The sequence below is a fragment of the Nipponia nippon genome, unplaced genomic scaffold, assembly GCF_047370975.1.
Source record: "Nipponia nippon isolate SJK-2023a ecotype South Korea unplaced genomic scaffold, ASM4737097v1 scaffold_5, whole genome shotgun sequence".
NCBI classification, from domain to species: Eukaryota; Metazoa; Chordata; class Aves; order Pelecaniformes; family Threskiornithidae; genus Nipponia; species Nipponia nippon.
Genome location: NW_028262369.1, coordinates 29,919,394 through 29,942,254, shown reverse-complemented (window position 1 = coordinate 29,942,254; position 22,861 = coordinate 29,919,394). Strand labels below are relative to the sequence as shown.

At 42.8% G+C, this 22,861-nt stretch overlaps 1 protein-coding gene across 2 annotated transcripts in view; it reads right to left on the bottom strand.

Annotated features, from left to right (window-relative positions):
• TRABD2B (TraB domain containing 2B) overlaps positions 1-22,861 on the bottom strand; it is a 296,467-nt gene that overhangs the window by 6,873 nt on the left and 266,733 nt on the right. For both annotated transcript variants that reach the window (XM_087733608.1, XM_087733609.1), the window contains one exon: positions 19,218-19,487. In XM_087733608.1, coding sequence (XP_087589734.1) covers positions 19,218-19,487 — 270 coding nt within the window. The remainder of the gene's footprint in view (positions 1-19,217; positions 19,488-22,861) is intronic.

Here is a 22,861-nt window from a genome sequence, read left to right as displayed (position 1 = left end):
TATTGCATCAAAACTGCTGCAGTCACTTAATACAACATGTTGATCTGGGATAAGCTAATGCCGCTGTTTCAAATTTGTCCAGCTTTTTTGAGTGGTTAATTTAGTGCTCGCAAGAATGACACCAGATTAGGCACTGTCTATCCAAGCTCCTGTAATATACATAACATCAAGTAGGAAGTGCCTTCCCACAGTGAATACAAAGCATCATTAAAGCATACTTCTGACAAAACTAGGTACTACAGGCTCTGAGTAATCCAACAGAAATGCAGTCATGCTCCAACTTCTGATCCAGATCTCATTTATCCTTTTGAGTGATGCTGTGCTGCACAGATTGGGCAACACTGACAGTGGGATCATGATTTTGGGGTTTTTCCCTTGTACCAGCAGTGGGATCACGATTTTGGGGTTTTTCCCCTGTACCAGTTTTCCCTAAGGTAAGTATGGGTAGGTGCTTGTACTCATCTTTTGGTTACTATTTGCCACTTTACAGAACTACACAATTTAGCCCTAAATTAAATTTTAAACTGCAAGGAGGGTCTGGTTTCCAATTTCAATTTAAAAAACGTTGCCAAAATGCCATTTAGACTTGCAGTTTGGGTGTATCCTGCTCTTGACACATTCTAGGGGCTTGAACCTCCAGTGAGGCTAAAATGTCCCTTGGGCAAACTGTCCTTCTGCACCTCAGGGATGCATTGTGTGAGATGTCTGATGAGGGACACAGGCTGGCCAGGGAACCTGTAAAAGAATCAGGAGCCCATTCATCAGCCAGCTACCTCTAAGGGATTCCTAAAGCAGCCTTAAATCAACATTTTACATTTCCTTATGATGTTTCCATTTTCTAGTCAACTGCCAGATCAACTGCCAGAAATGTTTTGTTGTTTTTTGTTGATTTTTTTTTCTCCCTTGAAAACAGGTATTTTTTGGGGAAAAAACCTGTACAGTTTACTTAAAATCCCAGGGTTTCCTGTCAAAAGACCTGAGAATTTTTGACTGCTTTTCTCCTCAGTCAGTGAGGTCATTTTCTGGTTTCAAGACCTTAGATTTCTACAAAGGCTTCCTTGTTAAGATAAATACTGTTAGGTGGGGTTGTTTGTTTTTAAAAAAATCCTTAAGTGCTTTACAAGAGAAGAACAGCGTGCTTCCACTGATGTGTACAAAGTATGCTAATAGCAAATGAATCGCAGTTTATCCATATAAGACATTTTCTTAAATGCAACTTTACTTGTAGCATCATAGCCAACTGCCAAGGTGGTTTAGAGATATTTAAAGAGAATGATCGCTTTTACCAAAGGCTACAAAACTCCTTGTAAAATCTCCAAGTTTGTAACTAGGCTGTTTCTATAGTGAATGGGGAGAGAAACCTCTCCAGAAGGTGGTCCACTTCATTCCAGTGCAGGTCTCTAAGGGGTACTTACTGTTGCTCAGGGTCTTTCTCTTCCTAGGTGTTACAGAGGCACCCTAGACAGCCAGGTTAGATACAACCTAATCTTAGAGGTGGCCCTGGTATCAGGACATGACTTCTCCAAGCTCCCTCTGAGCATGTTTGCATGTGCACGTAGGATCTCACTGACCCTCGGACCTTCCCTAAGGATGAAAGCAGCAGCAGAGTTCCCTGAACTCAACTGGAAACTTTCCACTGTCCTCAGGGAGGTTTTGATCATTCCTGAAATGAGCATAGAGAATAATAAAAATAAATCACAGATCTGAGGAATGAGTCTAAATTATTATCACGCCTTCTCTTGCCAGCCCAGGATATTCTGTATTTCAATCTTTTGTGTCTGATAAAAATATCTTTAATAAAACATTTCATGTGATCTGTGGTGAACAGGCGACCACTGGCTCCAGTGTTCATACCACTACTTTTTGCTTCTGTGTATGGGATTGTTTTAAAAATTTGGAAGACTCCAGGTAGCTTTTAGCCAAATGACCTGCGGTATCATATTCATGAGCTTGTACTTTTGATCAGATAATAGGGCAGTTTTTCAAATCAGTGCATTACTCATCCATTGTCTTACCATCATTAGAACATGTAAAATTTTCCCCAAAAATGGGGCCCCAGGCAGAGGCTTTGTGAACAGACCCTACTGAATCCAATTATACGATTCAAGTCCTCTGCGCTGGGGGCATGCTGAAGCACCTTGATGATTTGGGAGCATTTTAAAACTGAAAATGAAACAAACACACATGCAAGCCTTTAGGGGAATTTCTGTTCTAGTTTAGCTTGCAAGGACTTTGCAAGGAGCTCACAAACTAATTTTTAGTGTGACTTGGTTTATCCATATAAGCAGGGCTCATCTGACCACATGTGACACCACAGCAGAATCACAGAAGATAGGATCAGAAGGGACTTTCTGGCCCATCTGTCCCAAAGACAGGAACAAGACCTAAACCCTTCCTGACATTTATGTCTAATCCAATCTCAAAAAAACCCTACAATGATAGCAATTCAAGAGTCTCTTCAGACATCTATTCCAGCATTTCATCATTCCTGACATCCAGAATTACTGCCTAATGTTTCACCAAATCTTCGCTGCTACAGTGCAAGTTCACAACTTCTCCTGTCCCCATGGACAGGTTTAGTCCTTTGCTCTTCTCAGCAACCTTTCACATGTTTTGAAGACTTAACCATGTTTCACCTCAGCCTTCTGTCTTTTAAACAAACAATTCCCTCTGCCTTTCTCCGCAAGTCTTCAGGTGCTCTCCCTCCATCCTTTCTTCTACTCTCCCCTGGCTCTGCCTAGTTGATCTGTGTCTTCTCTGGAGATGCCCAAAACTGGACACAGTAGGTCCAGCTGAGATATTGCCAGCCCTATGCTTTGTGCAGTAGATACCACTGCTGCTTGATTTGCAAAGCAAAAGAAAGTGCATGAAAAATATGCAATCTCTAGGAAGACAGTCTTTTAACTACTTTTTGCCCCCAAAGTGCAAACCATTTTTATGGTACCAGTAACTGTTCTGAAGCTGATGGAAAATTGATGGTGCTCTGAGGGGGTGCAGACCGACTGAATTATGGTGATATTTCTATGCATTTAATTTGCTGCCATGCCTTGGTCCCAACACGGTTTCTGTTCAGGGTGGAGGAAGTGACCCTTTTAAGCATAACTTACAAAGTGTTTGGGGCTTTTTCTGGATCAAAGGAACTATATAAACACATGACAACTATTTTTAATAAATGTAAACAAATGTAGACTCAAACAGCCGTTCTTACAATAGCATCTGATGAAAGAAGCTTATCAAGACAATGTGCCAGCATAGATTGAACCCTGAAAAAATGCATGTTTCAATTGAAAACCTAAAGAGCTAGCAAACAGAAAGAAAATTTTTGAGTAAATACTATAATGGCTGTTTTGCATTTGTGATTTGATGTTAACCTTATGATGGCTAGTTTTTTTTAAGTGATATTAAGCATATGCTTCCTGTTTCTTTTCAAACAAATTTTGCCCTATTTTTTTTTCCTTTTAGTTTAATGAACAGATGTGAAAGGAGTTGATCATGTTATTTTTCTGGTGATCAGAAATAATGTTCTGCTAGTGAAGACAATTATTCTTGGAACTAACCAGACCTATTTATGTCACCAAAATTTATTAATCAAGATTTGAAAAATATATCTGCTTAAAGCGCTGGGACCAACCCGTTGCACTATGTAAACAAGCTGGCTGGCAAGAATTCTGATGACACGTTTGAAAGAAAAGAATAGGTGCTCAACCAAGAGGAAAAAAGAGTACCTTGGGGGAAAAAAGTCACACTAGAAATAAGTCACGAGGATTTAACTGTGAAAACCACCAGAGTTACCACTTAAAGGGAATGTGAAGTCCCCATCTCCTGAAATTTTCATATTATTATTTGACGTGTTTCTGGAACGGATTCTTTAGATCAGCATAGGCTCCATTCCCCCCCAAGCTTCATCTATCTCTTCATCATTGCCTTCCTTATGCACACTGTTCTTGCAGCCTGAGGGATAAATCCTGCAGGATGCTGAGTCTCCTGGTCCCAGACTAGCAGGATGCTAAGTACTGCAAGCACACGAGTGCTTCCAGCAAGGCTAGTATTCACATACCTACAACTCAGCACATCCTAAAGTCCTTTGTGGGATCAAGGCCAAGAGGCTCATGCTTTCACAAGGTTCAGTTCATTTAAAAAAAAAAAAAAAAATCCAACCTGGATCTGATTAAGGAATCCAGTTTTGGTCCAGAGGAGGCCACTACTTATTTGCAGTAGTGTAGTAAACTGCCTTTGCATGTCTGAAGGAGTAAGCAATATCACATGCTGATTTGTGGCCAACAGCGAAGACAGAGGATGAGCCAAAGAAGAGCCTTATCTCTACTATTTTCCCTTTACCCCAGGGTTATTGGGAGCCCAGATCTTTGGCCATTTTCCACACTGCAAGCACCCACCCTCTCTGCGAGCAGCACAGCCACACTATCCATAGAGGTGTCAGGCAACAACACTGGGAGCATTTCAGTAACCCATCACTGTCAATCTGAGCTTTCCTTCTGACAAGACTCAAATGGGAACCATCTTTCCACCTGAGAGGAATGTCAAGCTCTGATCCAGACTTATTTCAACACTCTAACTCCTCCAGAGACTGACAGTAAGCAATTCCCTTCCTTGAAGTGGGCACCTGTGAGCCTCCAACCCCCGTGCAGAGGCAAAAGGCAGTGCATGTCTGCTGAGAGGCCTATTCCCCCAGCCCTGCTCTTTGTTAGGACCGTGTCTGCCACGGCTTATCTCTATGAGAAACAAGAGGGTATCGAGGGAAAAGAGGGAAAGGGAAGCAGAAGTTTCATCAGGCATTGGCTCTGAAAGGACAGAAAGCTGTGAACAAACATGCCAGGACCCCGAGCCACACTGTCACCATGTGCTTAAGCGCAGGAAGGGTGGTGGTGGGGAGCAGGAGACTGTGTGCAAGGACGGGATGGTTGTGGAAGCAATGTGAGGCACCAGGACCCAAGGCTGTCAGCAGCACCTGCATAAGATGCCATCAAGGACAAGCACGGCAGTCCTTCAGATGCCCTGGCCTTTAATAGGATTTAAAGGGTGGGATTAATTGTAGCTATCTCAGGTGCAGGCTTATAGTTGGAGCTATTTAACTGTGTTCCCACTATAGTTCATGGAGAACAAGATGTCTCAAGAGGACAATCCTTTCCTCCCAAAAGCATGTCTCTAAGGCAGGTGAGATGAGCTGCTTCTGAAGATCTCTGTCTCTGGAATTCATGTCTCCTGAACCCCAGCCAAGCTCTAGCCCCAGTGAGGGCTTTGACTGGTAAGGAGAGGTTCCTAAACTGGGATGGGGCCACAGGGTGGGGAAGAGGAAAACTACTGATTCTGCAGCACAAAAAGCAGTGGCTGGTGGGGACGCAGCTCCCCTCCTCAGTCCCATAGCAGCTCCCCAACAATGGGCATGGCAGGGCCTCGTGTCCCCCTCTTTGGGGTCTTGATTCTGAGCTTTGTCATGAAGGAGGAGAAGGTGGCTGACTTGGCCCAGTGGCTCCAGGGAAGCCATGCTGGCGTAAGCAGGAGGAGGCTCAATGCTGAAATCCAGCTCAAATGCCTCTGGTGCAGTTTTGACCCCCTCTCTGGATGGGCCATGGGCTAGAAGCCAGGAGATTTGTTTTTTATCCCAGTGTCACCCACCAAGGAACCATCAAAACCTCATTAAATCACTTTACTTCTATTACTCCCCTGACTCTGATCTGAGTCAAGACCTTGAAGTGTTAGTGTGACACCACTGGCATTAACCCAACCTGAAGCGTTTTGCAGGCTCTCACTGTGATTTGCAGGTCCCAATTGCCCAGGCCACCTGTAAAATACCTCTGTGATGACAAATTCAGCCCTGGAGTGACATCGACCTGCAGCGAGGTTGAGTACTTACAGGGGCATCCTCAAGCCACAGGTGGGTCATGTTGTTAATGCAAGTGTATCATCTGCTGTGGGGATGGGACAGGAAGGGACGGGGGCAGTGGGGACTGCTGCATCAGAGACAGGAGAAAGAGGAGGAGAGGAGTTTGCTGTCACAGGGATGCAGCCTGAGGGTCACCCGGGCACAGGGACACAGTGATGCAAATGTGGACACAAGGACATATCTAGCAGGTAGAGCAGAAGGAGCAGGTGAGAAACAACTCCAGCACAGCCTGAGGGCCCTTTTCTGAAGTGAACTTTCAGCATGTGGGAAAGTTTCCTGCACCTTGCGGTCAGTTTTAGCTTTCCTCCATCTCCAGATTAGGCTGCGTATGGCCCTTTTCAACCACCTGCCCTGAAATCCTTCGGGAAAACTCTGCAAATACAAATCCTGCACCCACACATGTGGCAGTGGCAGAATCAGGCCGGCCGCTCCTTTCCAGACAACTGCAGAATAGTGTAAAAACACAGAATGCTGTAAAAACCAATAACCTTTGAAGCACGCCCTCTGAGTAATTACCCCATTCCCATCTAATGACTTAAAGATGTTATATTCTTCTCTGATTTGGCAACAACAAAGATTTCGACCTTATTAAAACCAGCCTGTCAGGAAACTACATGTCATCCTTTAAAAAAAGAAAAAAAGAAAAAAAAGGAAAAAAAAAAAAGGAGAAAAAAAGGAGGAAAAAAAAAAAGAAATTAAATTCTTTAAAATCCCTGTGAACAATAATTCAAGATACTGTAGCTGAAGATCCATGATTTGTTGTAGAGTGTCTGGGTGGTCCCGAGGCAGGAGATGACAACATTAGCTCTTTCCTTTGCCCTTCTAAGAAATGCTTTGATGATCCTCTAATATCCTAAGAATATCCCCCCGTGATTCTGCACTGGGACGAGGCAATCACAGAGCTGGGATAATGCATCCCAGTTTTACCCAGGGCCTGGCCCTTGCTAAGAGGGGATAGCTCAGAGCCCTTTGTTTCACCAGTTCTGCACAGACATCTGAGTCTAAATAGTGATGTGGGCTCAAAAACATCCACAAACTCACTCCCACCCACTGCACACATCTGGCTGCATACCTGATTTGTATGTGCAATTAAGGCACTCATCATCACGGCTCAAATAACCAAGTACTTGTTTCACTGGTCCTTGGACAGATAATGATTGCAGTTTTTACAGCCAAAGTAAGCAAGAACATCAAGGGTGCATACAGAGATGGGCTTAGTATTGTAAAAATCTTGCCAGTGATGAAATCTGTGAAGATTTTTGGGCAACCTGCTGATACACAATGGGTAAAGAGTTCATTTGATGGTGCTGCAATAAGGTGGTTTTGAACCAAATCCCAAGCACGAGCAGAATATCTATCTTTTGTCTGTATTTTGCAAACTGCCTGCTCTCCCCAGTACAGCCCCACATGCAAAACAATTTGCGTTTTTGGGGTGGTCAAAATCATAATCCATATTTTATGTCTTGGGCTCAACCTTTCAATTAATTAGAACCAGAGTGACTCTGTCTGCCCTCTCCTATGTGCACTCAAGTGTTTGTTTGGCATTGTGTGGGCCCTATGGCTCAAATATTTTTTGCAGATGCACAGAATTAACCATGCATGTTTAGATGTGCTTGGGGAACACATACATTCATAAAGATGTATATATTCGACCCTGTCACTTTCTTGTTAAACACTGTAAAAGATATCGACTTTCCCCTCCAGATTTTAAAGTGATTTAGAAGAGGCAGTAGCGGGGAAATACCTAAAAGATCCTGTCAAATTAAGTATTTTCTCCAAGACTGTTCTCTAAGACACACAATTATTTCAGCTAAGAAGATGCCTGTGCAATGTATTAAGGAACAGAACTAACAACCAAAATATAAACTGGCTTGAATGGATGTCCAATATACTGCATTTTTCCATTTGATTTTGATTTTCTTTTTCCTTCTCCCTCTTCTTTTTCCATCTCCGCATAACAGTTTTTCTCTCCGCTTAGTCTGTATCACATTTTTCTCTCTAATTCACTGGGCTTACTTTCCTGCGCACTGCTTATATTTTTCCAGAGTCTCTCTTCGTAAGAATAATTAAGGTTGGGTCAGATCTTTGAACCTGTTATTTGGAGCATGTCGTGGTTTAACCCCAACCAGCAACTAAGCCTCACACAGCCGCTTGCTCACTCCCCCTGGGTGGGATGGGGGAGAGAATCAGAAGAGTAAAAGTGAGAAAACTCATGGGTTGAGATAAAGACAGTTTAATAGGTAAAGCAAAAGCCCCCCCCCCCCCCCCCCGCCCCCAAGCAAAGCAAAACAAGGAACTAATTCACTACTTCCCATCGGCAGGCAGGTGTTCAGCCATCCCCAGGAAAGCAGGGCTCCATCACATGTAACCATTACTTGGGAAGACAAACGCCATCACTCCGAATGCCCCGCCCCCCTTCCTTCTTCTTTCCCCAGCTTTATATGCTGAGCATGACATCATACAGCATGGAATACCCCTTTGGTCAGTTGGGGTCAGCTGTCCCAGCTGGGTCCCCTGTCAACTTCTTCTGCGCCCCCAGCCTCCTCGCTGGTGGGGTGGTGTGAGAAGCAGAAAAGGCCTTGACTCTGTGCATGCACTGCTCAGCAATAATGAAAGCATCTCTGTATTATCAACACTGTTTTCAGCACAAATCCAAAACATAACCCCATACTAGCTACTATAAAGAAAATTAACTCTATCCCAGCCAAAACCAGCACAGAGCAGTATTGAATTCAAGCTTGTTCCACTGAACAAAAGCATTGGCTTCTTTTTCTTTCCAACAGACTCAGTCTCAAAATAAAAAAGGTTCATAGGGCATACCTACCAGGCAGAAATACCAAGGACATTAAATTGCTGCATTGCCCACAAGGTTTGAGTTCCTCCTGCTGCTTGCAAAGCAACTACGGTGATACCAGCCACAGCATAAACTCCTTCTCCCCAAGCACTTCCAAACCCTCTGAAAGCCTGGAGATGCCATCAGTGGCTCACAAAAAGCTGCTTGTTGGCCTGCAGGGCTGGAAAGGCTGCAAAAGCTTTCCCTGCTGGGTGTCATAACCTGGACCCTGAAGTGTCTCTGCAGAACCAAGCTTTTGTGAGCATGGTCCACACCACGTCTCTCCACGGTACTGCTACGTGAGGCATCCCTGACACCCAGCAGCTCACGGGCAATAGGCTTGGCTCCCTCACCTTCCAGCGTTGTGGGCTCAGGCCCCAGGTATAATGCTTACTTTGTTCAGTTAAGTTATTCAGGAATTGTAAAGAGGAGATGTGAATGAAATTGGAATTTGGCCTGGCATTTTCATAATTGCAGGAACCCAGCTTTTATAGCATTAAAACCATACGAATCTAAATAAATCCTACTTCTCCTTCATCCTAGTGAGTAACTGGACTTGGACCACAGCTGCCCTTTGGGGTCCTGCCGGGTTTTCAGCATGCAGCACAGCTCATGCTGCCAGAAGCGTCAGGGAATCAAATTTCCTCCCATTTCACTCTACAATGAATCTGTTTTCTTAGATAAACCCACTACCCACAATATAACTGTGGTTAAACCCCTCTTATAAACCAACTGCCCACCACAACAGTAATGTCATCTTCCTCCTTGTCATACTTTTCTTCACTTAATTTCACAGGGCATGAAACTCACTAGTCAGGAGGGGAATAGCAGAACCAGAAATAAATCCCATATCCCTTACCCTTTTCCTTTGGGCTAGCATCGACAGTGTTGTGTGTTTGCATTTCCACTGAATTTTAAAGACATTTCTTTTTCTTTACGGTAACTCAAGTCCCTTCACTGGAAGATGAAGTTTTTTACATTTTATGGATTTTATGTAGCTGTGCTAAGTCTAGAGCTTTACCTTGAGAAACAGCAGATTTGCAGTCTTTTGGGGCATAGATACTGCTAGATACGAAGACCACTCAAATATATAATATGTCCAACTTAGGGTTGCAGTGTTTGAGAATATATGTTCTGGCTTTTGGATGGTAAGCGATCTCTTCAATGCATCTGCATATCCCTGGGGCACAGAGGCAGAGAGCCATTAACACAGCAAGCAGTGTCCTTTCAGAGGGCCTCTCTTCAACCCAAACCCAGCTTTTGAGATAACTATTAACTTTTCTCCCTGATGGGTGCAGTGCAAGGAGCAGCCATGGCATGGATGGGTCTCTGCTGCTTCCATAGCCTGAGCAGCGGGGAAACGTCTTGCTCCTGACCCCAACAGCTCCAAACCTCATGTGTGCAGGTGTCCAACCTCCCTGCAGGGTCAGTGCTGGCTGTACCAGTCTAGGGAGCAATTCAGTTCACTCTAAAGAAGATGGAAACAGCCACATTTTGTCAGCCGAGTAGTGCTGTAAGTTAGGAGTCTGAATGTGGAGCTGGCCACCACCCCACTCGACAGGGAAAACAAAACACTTGCTAAAGGAAAAACCTCTGTATCAAGAATTGCAATTTGGGGAGCACAGGTGCTCTACTACCCACTTCAGTGTTTAAGAAATCCAGCTCACCCTGGGCACGAGCCCACTCAGCACTTCTCACAGTGTCTGCAACGGCAGTCAGCCTTGCAAGTTTAACACAAAACACACCCTTCACCCACCCCAAACAGCAGGGTAAAAGCGCTACTGTGTATTGAATTTTCTCTGCCTGTTAAACCAGACAACTTATTTTTCAGCTGAGTGAATGTAAAGAGTTTTGTAGAGCTGTGTTACAGTGCATTTCACATTTAGAGGAATTCCCTTTACCTGAGAGTACTCAGTGCATTTTCCTTTCTTATCTGTTTGATAGGAGCCAGAAGTATGGTTTTATTTCTTTTTTTGTGTGCGATAGACAATATGCCATGAGGAGTCATAGTTAAAGGCTCCAAGGAGCCAATCCTCAGAACATCTGGCTAGTGAAAGCCCTGGATATGGAAAATATAAATGTCAAGGCTCATATTTATAAATTGGAAGGGCCATGATGACATCTGCTAACAAGCTTTCTTCCAGAGCCCATTTGCTGTACATGGTTATTCACAGGCAACAATAAACATGTGCATGGATCACATGCGCGGTCTGCTCTTCCTTTCAGTCGCCGAAGGAACACACGCTCCAGTAACACACACGCTCTGTTCTCACAACACAGAAATACAAGTGTTTGCAAACCTCACAGCAAAGCTCTTGCATACCAGACCACAGTGGGACGCACTGCTGGTACAGACTAAAAATAGCTGGAGAAAAAGCCTTGCATTAACACAGAAGACAGTCAAACTCACTTAGTGTTAACTCTTTCGGTGGAATAAGCACCCTCCTTTTTTGCCTTGCTCCACAGGAGACACTTTGTACTATAGGTCCAGTCCTGAGACCTTATTTTTATGACTGAGTAGTTGTGGATGGGAATCTCAAAATAGAGTCTAACCTATTCAACCGTGGTAGCTTAATATTAACAGTAAAACAAGCTGTAGGTAAAACAAACTTGCTTCTACATTTATACCCACAGGCATCTTTTCTCCAGCTTAATGCCAAGTGTGTGTTCCTGATGCCCGAGAAATAAAAAATTGATCCAATGCATAAGCATAAAGGTTTTGCTATCGACTTATTATTGTAGATGTCTAGACCACAGTTTGCCCCCAACAGGCCTCCAACACTGCTGGCATTGGCCACCATCACAGAGACTGCCCACGAGGGCAATAACTTGTCAATAGAAGGAAGAGCATTAGCAGAAAGAGCCTGGACTGCTTTACAATGTCCATGAATTTGGCAAAGAATAAATGGAGCCAATGCTGACTATCTTGTCCAGTCTGCAGTGTTCTTGGCCACATATATATCTGTGTGAAAATGGTAGGAAAAGCAAACAAGATGAAATAACATGGAGGAGATCTACCTCCTGGTTAAAAAATGAAGGAGGAGGATGCCTAGCTATGCCTCCTACCTACTGCAGTCTGCAGTGATGCTAGATGACAAAGACATGCTAGCTACAAGTGAGACATGCCCCCATCTCAAAGAGGTTCTGCTGAAGGCTGTAGGCTCCAAAAGCCCACACTTTCATTGGCATGGAGTGACTACAAAGTGAAGTGCAGTGTTTATAGGATCACAGCCTCCTGCAAGGTGAGCTCAGAGAGGTGGAAATGAGTGCAGGGGTCTGTGGATGAAGGTGGAGATGCTGGAGGGGTCCCTTCCTACTCCTTGCTCCAGGGCCCATGCCAAGCGCATGCAGCCAGAGTTAAAAAGGACAGGTAGAAAGAGTATTGGAGAAAGAGAAAATTTAAGCAGAAAATGGAGAACCATGGAACTGAAAAGTTAATAGGTTGTCCAAAATCAAGAGGAGTCCTGGCACTGGGTGAGGAAATGAGACTGCGCTGGTTGAGAAACAGTGGAACAAGTGGGGATGTGCATCACGGAGGAAGAGATAATCATAACTCAGCAGCTGCGCCTTCTTGAAATTGAATCTTAAGCAAACATTTTGTTTGTGCTGCATCAGACAGATCTTAGGTGCCTTAACAAAGCTAGCAATGGTAGGGCTATGTTCAGTCCAAGTCAGAAATACACCTAACTGGGGCAGATATAAATATAATATAGACCATAATATATAATACCATCTTTACTCAACACATCCCAACTGAAAAGTAGAAAACAAGAAAGGAAAAGAAATCTCTTAATAGGTTCCATAAAACATCTTGCATTGTATTGTCAATCTTAATTGGCATTGAAGAGGAAGGAGCGGAAAGTGCTCTTGGATATCCAGTGCTGAAAAATACCTCACTGTTCAAAAATCCTAGCTTTTGTGTGCTCCAATTTTGTTACTTGCTCACCTTCAAAAATATGGATTTAATATTCATGATGGATTTAAATTTCACAAAAATAAAATACCTAATGCATTACCAATAAAGAATTTAGTTTCATGAAATAAAATTGAAATCTATATACAAATTATGTCTCTATTTCCAAGAGACTTACATGTTCTTTATCTCTAATGATTTTATTTTCAGGTATTTATAGCTTTTATTAAAATAGGGTTTGCATACTGCTTCATATTAATTGTTCATACTGGCAGTGAGATACTTAAGCAATAGTGAAAGCAAATATGCAGAGCTTTTGCTTATTTTTTTTTAAGTTCATCTGTGTTTGTTTCATCACACAGTGGCAGCACATTGTAGAGAACAACAACAGGACAAAGTAAAACATACAGATCTTTTCATGTGTCTAGCAGGTGAAAGTGTGGCTGCACATCTTTTCAGCCCCATCTGGAGGATAAAAAATTAACTCTTTGACTTTACAAGGGGAAAGAAGTTATCACTCATGGCCAGCTGACAGGGAGGGTCTATTAGCATGGAGATGCTAGAGTTTTGGACTGGAACGTCAGGATTTCCCATCCGTTACTGCAATGCACGAGAGAGTTGTGTGCTGAGCCCAGGTTTCACAGCTTTAATTAATATGTTCTGTGCACTCTGACCAACCTGATAATCCAAGAAGCTTCAATAAAAACCATCTAGGGAGGGAGGATATGTCATCACCGTATCGTATGTTACAGTCAGGAGATTTACCTATTATTTATACTCCACTGAGTTATACCGTGCTGCTATTTTACTTCCACTGGAGGGCTTGCCTACTTGGAGCTGTGCAAAGGGCATGATGGAAGAATTGCCAACGTCAGTGCTTGTTTAAAGGGTGCATCAAGCCATCTGCTAATCTTAAAGGGGGATCAAATGGAAACAGTAAGAAACTAAGAATGGGAAAATGCAGTATTCCCCACGCTTTGCTCTATGCTCAGGAGGAGCTGAGGACGCCTTCACAGAAGTAAGACTGCATGTTTGAGAGAGGCATGCAACGCGGGGAGAGAGAAGGACCAACTGACGCATTGCTTCATGGCCCAAATTGTCTTCTTCTGGCCACTCCACCGGAGTTCATAAATAACTGGGCAAACTAAGAGCAGATTTTAGGCCAGTTCAAGATATAAAGGTTCAGCTTCCACCAAGGAACCAGGAGGGAGCATTTGTCCAGGAGGTGCTTTGTGACCACTCAGCATGACAGAAGGGTCTTGTACCCAAGCTGTCAAACCATGAGATGAGTAGATATTTGTATGCCATGCCCTGGAGACTGGAGGCAGTCACTGATAGGGACTGTGATCATGAAAGTTTCCCGAGAAGGAAATTCTGCCAGGAGAAGAGTGAAGGAAATGGTAGACAGAAGTGCTGGAGGAAAGCCAAGGGGCCACACAACACAGTTAAGCCCCGAACAGCAATGAGGTGTGACAAGGGACAGAAGGTGGGACTCCAACACCCCTATGCTCCCGCTGTTCCTGGCTGCTGGAGCAGTCCCTTTGGGAGACAGGTTCACTGTAAGTTAGAAAGGTCCTGAAGCTGCATCCTCAGCATGGGTTGAACACAGGGCAAATAAATGCAATGGTGGCAACTGCTTACTTGGCTGCATGGCGGAGGGAGTGATCCCCCCCTCCCCATGAGCATCAGTAGGCATGCACTCTCCGAGCAGTATCCTTACCAGGGAGGCGGATAGAGTAATTTAAACAAACAAGGCCCCAGTGATGGAAATTTCAACCTCAGAGCTACCATATGGAGGGAAATCATCTGACCACAATTTACCTGTTAGACTTCAAAAGTGTCTAGGTCTCCTCTAAAGAAAAGCAGTCTTTTCTTTAATGAAGTTAAGTACTGTGTTTCAGCACCGTGTGTTGTGAAAAGGAAGCAATTTGGATTCATTTACCGAAATTTACTTTTCAGATGCAGTTAAGTGAAATTAAAAGTTTGTCTGAGTTGACAAGAGCTCTGTTTTCCATCACTGCATTGTCTTGAAAGAAAGGATAACAGGCTAAGTGCTTAAATTCCATCCAAACTGATAAGGTTCACTCTATACAGGCACACTTAGTGCAGTTTATTACACATTGTCTCCCTTCATCCATCACTGGTATAACTTTTTTTTTTTTTGGCCTAAAATGACTGTTGCTTCCAAAAGAAATTGGTATTAGTGATGTTATTGCATTCATCTGGGGTTGAATAGTCAGCACCGGGCTATCAGAGAAATGCCATTTCCAATTACAAGGGGAATTAATTTCATTTCCCACTAATGGAAGGTTTTGCGGGGCTGAGCTTACATCTGGGACGAGAATTTCTTTTTTTCTCTTCTGATAACAATTCTTTTCCTCCAATTTCTTTCCTGAGCAAGTGAAGCATCTGTGTGTCCTCAGTGTCTTTCCAAACAGCACCTTCACCCAGATCTCTTCCTTGGCAGTGGGAATGAACCTCTGAATCTGCCCATTACATCCTCTCTAATTCTTTCTTCCCACCACTCTTTCACATCCCCCAGCTGCCATCGCTCCTTCCAAACCTCACACCTCCTGAAACACCCTCCCAGTCACTAACTCCCCTCCCTCCCTTTTCCCAGGAGCTTTCCTCCCACCCTGCCTTAGGGCCCCAGGAGCTATAACACTCCCCCTCCTGCCCTGAGCTGGGAGAGGTTCTCTGGTCTCTTGGGCTGGTTTTGTTTGTAGCCTTAAACTGTTTGCCCGCTAGAACAGAGGTGTCATCCTGATCTGGCCCTCACTGACTACTCTGAAACGTCACAGACATTTCTCTACTCTTTCAAATAACTGAGCAGCTCATCATGAAAAGCCAGTAAATGATCTGTAATTAATTATTTATATTAGAAGGGGAAGCTTAGCTAACACAGTACCAACAGGAAAAACAACACACTCTGTATGCCAAACTGCAGCCTTCCACCCAAGGGTTTTGCCTCCCCTCCCTGCTGCCCCAGCTGGCTTCTGGCTATGGGAGATAGCGGAGGTTTAAGTTTTGTCTAAGTTAAATTCCTCTCAAAGACAGACTTCAGATCTGCACATTCCTGCAAAATCAAGTAGTTATAGAAAAAATCCTGCTACGTAAAATCTCCATTTAATTTTGATTCTTGACAAAGAATTTCAACAAACTGCAGCCAGGCAAGACTTTTTCATTTTGTTTAGGTTTTGGGGGAAGGAGGCAGAAGGCAGAGGAAACCACACATTTCATCAGCATTTTTTATTTTTTAATAGCCTTCAGTGTAGCTGATTACCCAGGAGATCAGCAAATCTTAGCTCTGTCAAAGACGGGGAGAAGACAGAGCAGAAGCTTTCTCATCCTCTACAGCATACAGTACTAACCCTCCAGCATACAAATCTAAACACCATCCACTCACGGGTGCCAACTCAAATGCCTCAGCTGTTAAGACAGAACAAAAAGGAAAGGACAATCTCCAAGGTATAACTGAAAGTAAGTACTAATAATGATGTGAGACATTAAATGATGACTCATTTTTCATGAGGCCATTTCAGATTGTAGCTGTAACCTCAGATCAGACCCGAATGACTGTGTGAGCTGAAGTCTTAGTGGAACCATTAATTATGGATTTTCTGGCTTTTATAGCTTGGAGTCAGACCTTTGATGTTCCTTTAAGATTGTTCTCCTGTGTTCATTTCCTTTGTTTCTGTGTTGGTAGCTTAAAAAAACAACCCAAGATTTCCATGGAAGTGTATGAGATAGCCTAGAAATGCGTAGTCCATAAAAGCCCTGCAATTCATGGCTCATAAAGTCCTCTAAGCCACAGTCAATAAAGCTTTGGAAAAGAGCTGTATGAACCACAGTAATTTCACAGTTCAATGAGGTTCATACAACAATCAATAATCTGGTTTAAATTTGCCTGGATTTGTCCTCCACCTGTATATTTCTCTTTGACTTTTTAGGTTGAAAGGCAGCTCCAACAGCTGAATTCTGGAGACCTCACATGGAAACAATGCAGCTTTCACCCAAAAGCCATAACAATGACCTAAATCCCTCTACGTTGTCTCAAAGGTAAACAAGTCAAGTTTCAGGTGACAACAGGTGAGTTAGGAAACTCAAACTGGAAGAACCAGCATTTGGAAATATGGGGCCATAGCTCAAGGTAATACTATATGTAGAGACCTCAGTAAATATAGAACATGGGGGGCTCCAATTTAAGTATATGCAAATTCACAATGGATCTATGGGACAGGCCAGAGTGTGAAGCTCTAGTACACTGATTATCCTCCAAAAATGAGTCTAACAGTCTCACTGTTGAGTGCTGGTGAACATTATTGAGGCAACACAATATAAGTTCACATGCTTCTCTCCTGCAAAGGTAACACTCCATTGCCCATATTATTAGCCATCCTAGCTGTTTCATCCCAAGAATGATCACGCTTCAGTCTGGTGACAGGCACACATTTCTGCTCTTTTCTTGCCAATCAGAAAGGAGCCAGTTAGAGAGAACTCACTGTTTATTGCCTTGTGCAAGGTCCAGCTTGCAATTAATGCTGATGAAACCCAACTGCCAAAAGCACAATATGCAGCAGCTGGTTTATGAAAGTTGAGACCCCATCCAATTTATGGAGAAACCAGAGCTGGTTGTGAGTCTCTGATTTAGCTGAACAGTTTGTATTTTTTGTTTTGTTTTGTTTCCAGGAAAACACCAGAAGTTACTCCAGAACTGCAGAAGCACTAAAACCATCTGAAAGCACTAAGGCAGACTTCCCTTCTTCCATCCTTTCCTCATTTCTAGGGCTGTGATCTCCCACTAATATCTCCCTGGGATCTTTCAGCAAGGCAGGCGACACACAGCGTCTGGTTCATCACCAGCGTGGTGGGAGCGGAAACTTATGTTTTCTTATCCCAATCTCCATCCTTATGAAATAGAAGTACAGGGATAAAAGGTTTTGATTCAGATGAAATCTCACAGGAGCACAGAATGAATAATTTAACTTTAACCTGGGGAACTACCCTTTTAAATACTTTTCCTAGGAACAGTTCTTACTGAAATAAAAACAGCAAAAGGCACAAAAGTCCACCAAAGCTATGCAAGCACCACTGCTTTAAGTTCCCAGCTACACATTTCCACAGCCATATCAGGCCCAATATCCATATCCTTTCTGGATAGATAGGATAGGGGCAGGAGGATTGTGCCTAACTATCAGGCTCCCACCAGATCTATTTAAGCACTTCACTTGTATGACACATATGGTGAGCCGGACCAGACACCCTTGTGAAATGCTGGGACATCATCGGACACCATGACTTAGTGGGCCCCAAGCAGAAGAAAGAAAAGTCCCTTGTCCTTGGGGCAATCAACTATGTTGAAACAAATGCCTCTCAGTTCATGCTTAAAACATCCTCTGTGGAGAGGATCCAACCACTGAACACACTTTGAGAACAAAACACATGAATCCTTCTTACCAAAGCTGGCATTAAGCTCAGAAATAGCCTTACTACATTAAGATTAATATGTACCACCTTAATAACGACCCTTACATCACTCACCCTGAGAACACAATAAACTACAAAAAAAATGAGGCAACTGCTCCATTAAAAAGAATGGAAAAAAAAAAAAAGACTCCCATAACACAAATATGTTGAGTTTTTTCCTTAGCAAAGGGAGAAGCCTCTGAGAGACTCTGACTCATTTTGCTTGCAAGGAATTTAGGTGCTATGAAAATGGGAATATGAGTAATGCTCAAAGACAATCATTACATGTATAGGCGAGCAGCCAGTTCCCAACAGATTATTTCATTCCTTTTACATGTTAGGAGATCTATAAACATTGTGGCTCTTTTATCTGCCCATGACTTGGCCTGGATAAAGGCACTAAGAGCTTTCCCAGTATTAGAGGTGGGAGAATAAATTGCCCAGGAATCCTAAAAGCACACATCGAGAAGCCCAGGTCAAACATGAAGGCTCTTATTCAAACACTGTGAGTTTTTAACCTCGGACCAAGATTAGAATGGCCATGGAAATGTGCCTACCTCCATTCTCTTCACATGGAGGCCTTAGTTAAGTAGTTCATTTTGCCTCAGTTTGCTGTTTTCAATGCAGTCTGAGATGTTAAAACATTTCAGCCCCAGAGCACAGTTAAGAAGACTGAAAGTCAGATATGTCAGAACCTTAAAAATTCCCAGGAATATTCTGCATGGTTGGAAAATGGGTGAGTCTTTGGGCTGAAAACTGACAGTAAAGATTGGAAAATAATTATTGGAAGAAAGAGGGCAAACACAGAATATTTTCCATTGTAATTTTTTTCCTGTTTTTACTCTGACAAGTCTTTGTTTCTGTATATTTTAGATACTCTAAGCATTAGCTTTTTTTCTCTTTACTTTTAGATAAAACATCCCTATGAGCCTTCCTCCTAGTTATTCTTTAGGCTCCAAAAACATCACCTTGCTCCCTGTCTCTCCCATTTAGCCTTTCTCCAAGCTTCCTTATGGTCTAATCAACAAGAGCTGGGATCTGTAAAGAGCAGCTTGTTAGGAGCCAGCAGGAAGAGGATAGGGACCATAAAAGTTATGACTCACCTGTCTTCTATCCGAACCCAGAGGTCATTGAACTGCCTCTGGCGATGGTGTTTGTGGTGCTTCTTGTGCCATTTCTTCTGCCTGCCAAACTCTTCCAGCTGGCTGATGCTATCTGGCAACAGGAGGTGAGGAGACAGGCTATCTTCGTTGTCCATCTGCAGGGGCTTCAAGGAAGGAGACGTCAGTGGGACCTGCTCAGAAAGCTGGACAGCAGGCAGGGCTGTTGCTGAGGACCCTTTCAAGGCTGGGCTTGTCTTTGTTGTCCTTGAACTGCAAAACACAACATTTAAACATTTGATGAGTAAGTGAGGGATCGTGCTAAGAAAAAGTGAAAGCAGAGGACTACGCCACTTGGTGGGTGCTCCTAACTGCTAAGAAGGTATGCAAGGAGAAAGGTTTTTGCTCTGGGGCAGCATCTAAAGACAGCAGTGGCATTTCCTAGCAAGCTTTCAAATAAACACTATACTGAAAAAGTGGGAAAAGGCAGTTGATACGCTATTGCTGTTTTCTGGCATTTTAATTACTTCTTACAGGCTTTAGAGCCTGCGGTAAGGGTCAATGTCACCTCCCCTGCTGGGCTGAAGGTTAAATGGCAAAATTGTGACTCTCTCTGAGGAAAACAGATACCTTAACAGAAGTGGATCTTAAATTAATGAGATAATAGTAGTTCCCTTTTTTTTTTCAACTTTGGATATCATCTGTGGAAAACAAGTCATTGTTTTGACTGCAACAATAATTATGCTTCTTCGTCCGAGTTAGGATTGGTGACAGGGAAGCCCAGACTGATGACAGAAGCATGGTCTAATAGCTAGGCTGCTGGGATGAGATATGTGAGACCTGCACTCTAGCAGTTTTTGTATAATGGAGAAATGAAGCAAAACAGTGGGTAAATGACCTGTCCGAAGCCACCTTGAAACAATACTGCCAGAGCTCTTCATTCCTGTTTAAAATACTACCACCTCTTGCATCTGACTGGAACTCTGCAGAAAAAGGCCTTTTATTGTTTTCATCTTCTAGAGTTTCACTAATTTTAGAGAAAAGTCAATACAAACTCTCTCCTTTCATATGTGGCCACGTGAACTTACATTTGTGAGCTAAGATATCTGAAACAAAAATTTAATAAACCACTACTGACACAAAGTGATTTTTTTCCCCATAACTTCAGTAGAAGTTTCTGTTTGGTCTTAATTGCAAGAGAGGAACTTTTTCTGTCTCTGGGATGGCCCAATGAGTTGTAGGTACAGAAAATGGAAGAGAATTAATAGGCAATATGAAGCTGTGGTCTGCAAAACTATTTCTATTACATGGATGCTATGACTTTTATGACAGAAACAATTAAAGCCATGTGAAAAGTTTTGCCTCCTGAGTGAAACCAGTAAGACATTTTAATGAAAAAGTAATAAAAAATCCTAAATTTCATTGGTGACAATGTACAAAATGTGCTGCAAGTGAAACCACATGTTTCATTTATGGAACATTTTGTTCTCTTCCAAAAAAGTCACATCTACTACTAATAGCAGCTTTTTTTCTTTTTGATTTTTTTGAAGTCCATTATGACAGCAGTCAAGATGGTCATCTCTATTTCCACTGCATCATGTTTCACCCAAACGTCCTTCCAATAGCTACTGGTAATTAATCGTTGCTAATATGAGACTCACTGACAAAAACTACAGTAACTTTGTCACTAATAGCCAACATTAATGAAGTTCTTCAGAGATCATATGACAGATACAGAAAAGAAAGACACTTGTTTAATTCTAAAATTCTCCAAGGTTGCTTTCATTAATAAAAGACACAAGAAAATCCCATTATTTTTTCTCTTTTTGCAAGCATTCAGACTCTCAGTGAGTCCTTTCCAAACTCACTCGTACTCACTCCATGCTCTGTTTTACATAACAGTGAGATCTGCTGGTTCTGGATTTTTTCCCCATTAAGACTTTCTTCCATGATTCATGTTGAAGATGAGTTCTTATCAGTATAGCAACTTTGTTTGAGAGATCTTGGTGTTCTCCAAAGTCTTCAAGACTTCTTAGGCTGTGACATAGGCTCATGGCTGAAGCAAAGCCATCTCCAGACTCATGTAAAAGGCATGGCTCTCATAGGTTTGCATTGGGTGGGTCCCTCAGGCCACAGCAGACAGTTCTTAATTTTTATCCAACCACGATGGTGGATCAGTGAAGTATCAACATGCAAATGCAGCCATTTAGCAGCTTGGAAGATAACACAGTGTGAACTTTGATAGGATGAGTTAGGCAGGTAGGAAGGACCTAGACCAAGCATCTACAAACACCATGCGGGTAACTGCAATGACAGCAGGCAGCAACGGGTGGCAAGAAAGCCCCAGCCTCATTGCCTGCTGCACTTACGCCAAAGCAATGGGAATACAAGCTGGCTGATACTGCCCAAAGACAGCTCGTTCTGGTACTGCGCTGGATACCTCTGCTCTTCACTGTGTGGTGTGAATTCACCCAGGTCTTCCTGCAACCCAGCTGTCCATCTGCACACTGGGGATAAGAGCACTACCCGGGCCACTACGCTTGTGGTGGGCAGAAGCATGCTAAGAAGGCCAGAGCATTGAGCAGACATGAGAACCCAAAGTAGACAGACAATGTGATCATCACAGCTGGAACTGAGCTGTTGCCAAGATTTCTGTTTCCGTTGACTTTCTTCTCCTTGCCACTGAGACTGTGCCTCATGTTCTGATCAGTCAGTAACTCCCAGAGATGCTGAAGGTAGGAGCAGGCCCCACGTCAGCCCACATCTACCAGCTCAAGGCTGATGCCGCCATTTGGTTCCTTGAATGGTCTTAGAGACATCTGAACACATACTTTCCACCTTTTAACACCTACTATTTTGTTACATGTGTTTACCTTGCTCTGAGCTCCTAGTAAACTGGAACCAGTAGAGAGGTGTTTTTATGGGTTGAGATTTTAGAAACCACTGAAGATAACTGGCAGCTCACTTCTTATTAAAATTAATGAGTTTGGGCATCAAAATCCCAGTGGTGGCTTTGAAAGCTTCTACCTTAATTGTTTCCACTACCATCACATGAGCCACAGGTTGTAAACTCGATATTTCAGAACATTCTTTGGGAAGAGAATGAATAAACACTGAAGAAACATTAAAATGTTGTAACCTAAAGAGGGTTATAAACTAACCACTTGTACTTCAGAGTTGACGCAGGGGGAATAGTTCCACTGTGGCAACTGCATATTGCATTTGGTCGATACTTGTTCCATTATTCCTGTACTACTAATAATTACCCGAAGACCTAGCACGGACTGTTGAAAGCTATATGTTGATACATGCTTGCTTCTTTCAAAAAAAAATTTTTTTTTTTTTAAACTGATTTAATAAATCTAGAGACCTGGTTGTTTTCAAATCTGATCATCATCCTACAGACATTCAACCAGAAGTAAAATAAAAACTTTTAATCCCACAGTATATGGATCTTTAATCCAAATATATTTTAAGAATATGTAAAGATTTTAACTCAAAGTAAAGTAGACTTCCTCTCAGAAGATAACTTTCCCATTCATTTAATTAAAAATTTTATTAATACAAAGGGCTTGAATTTATTAATATTCTGGATTCCCCCCCCCCCCCCCCCCTAAAAAAAAAAGGACAAAAAACTCCCATCTGCA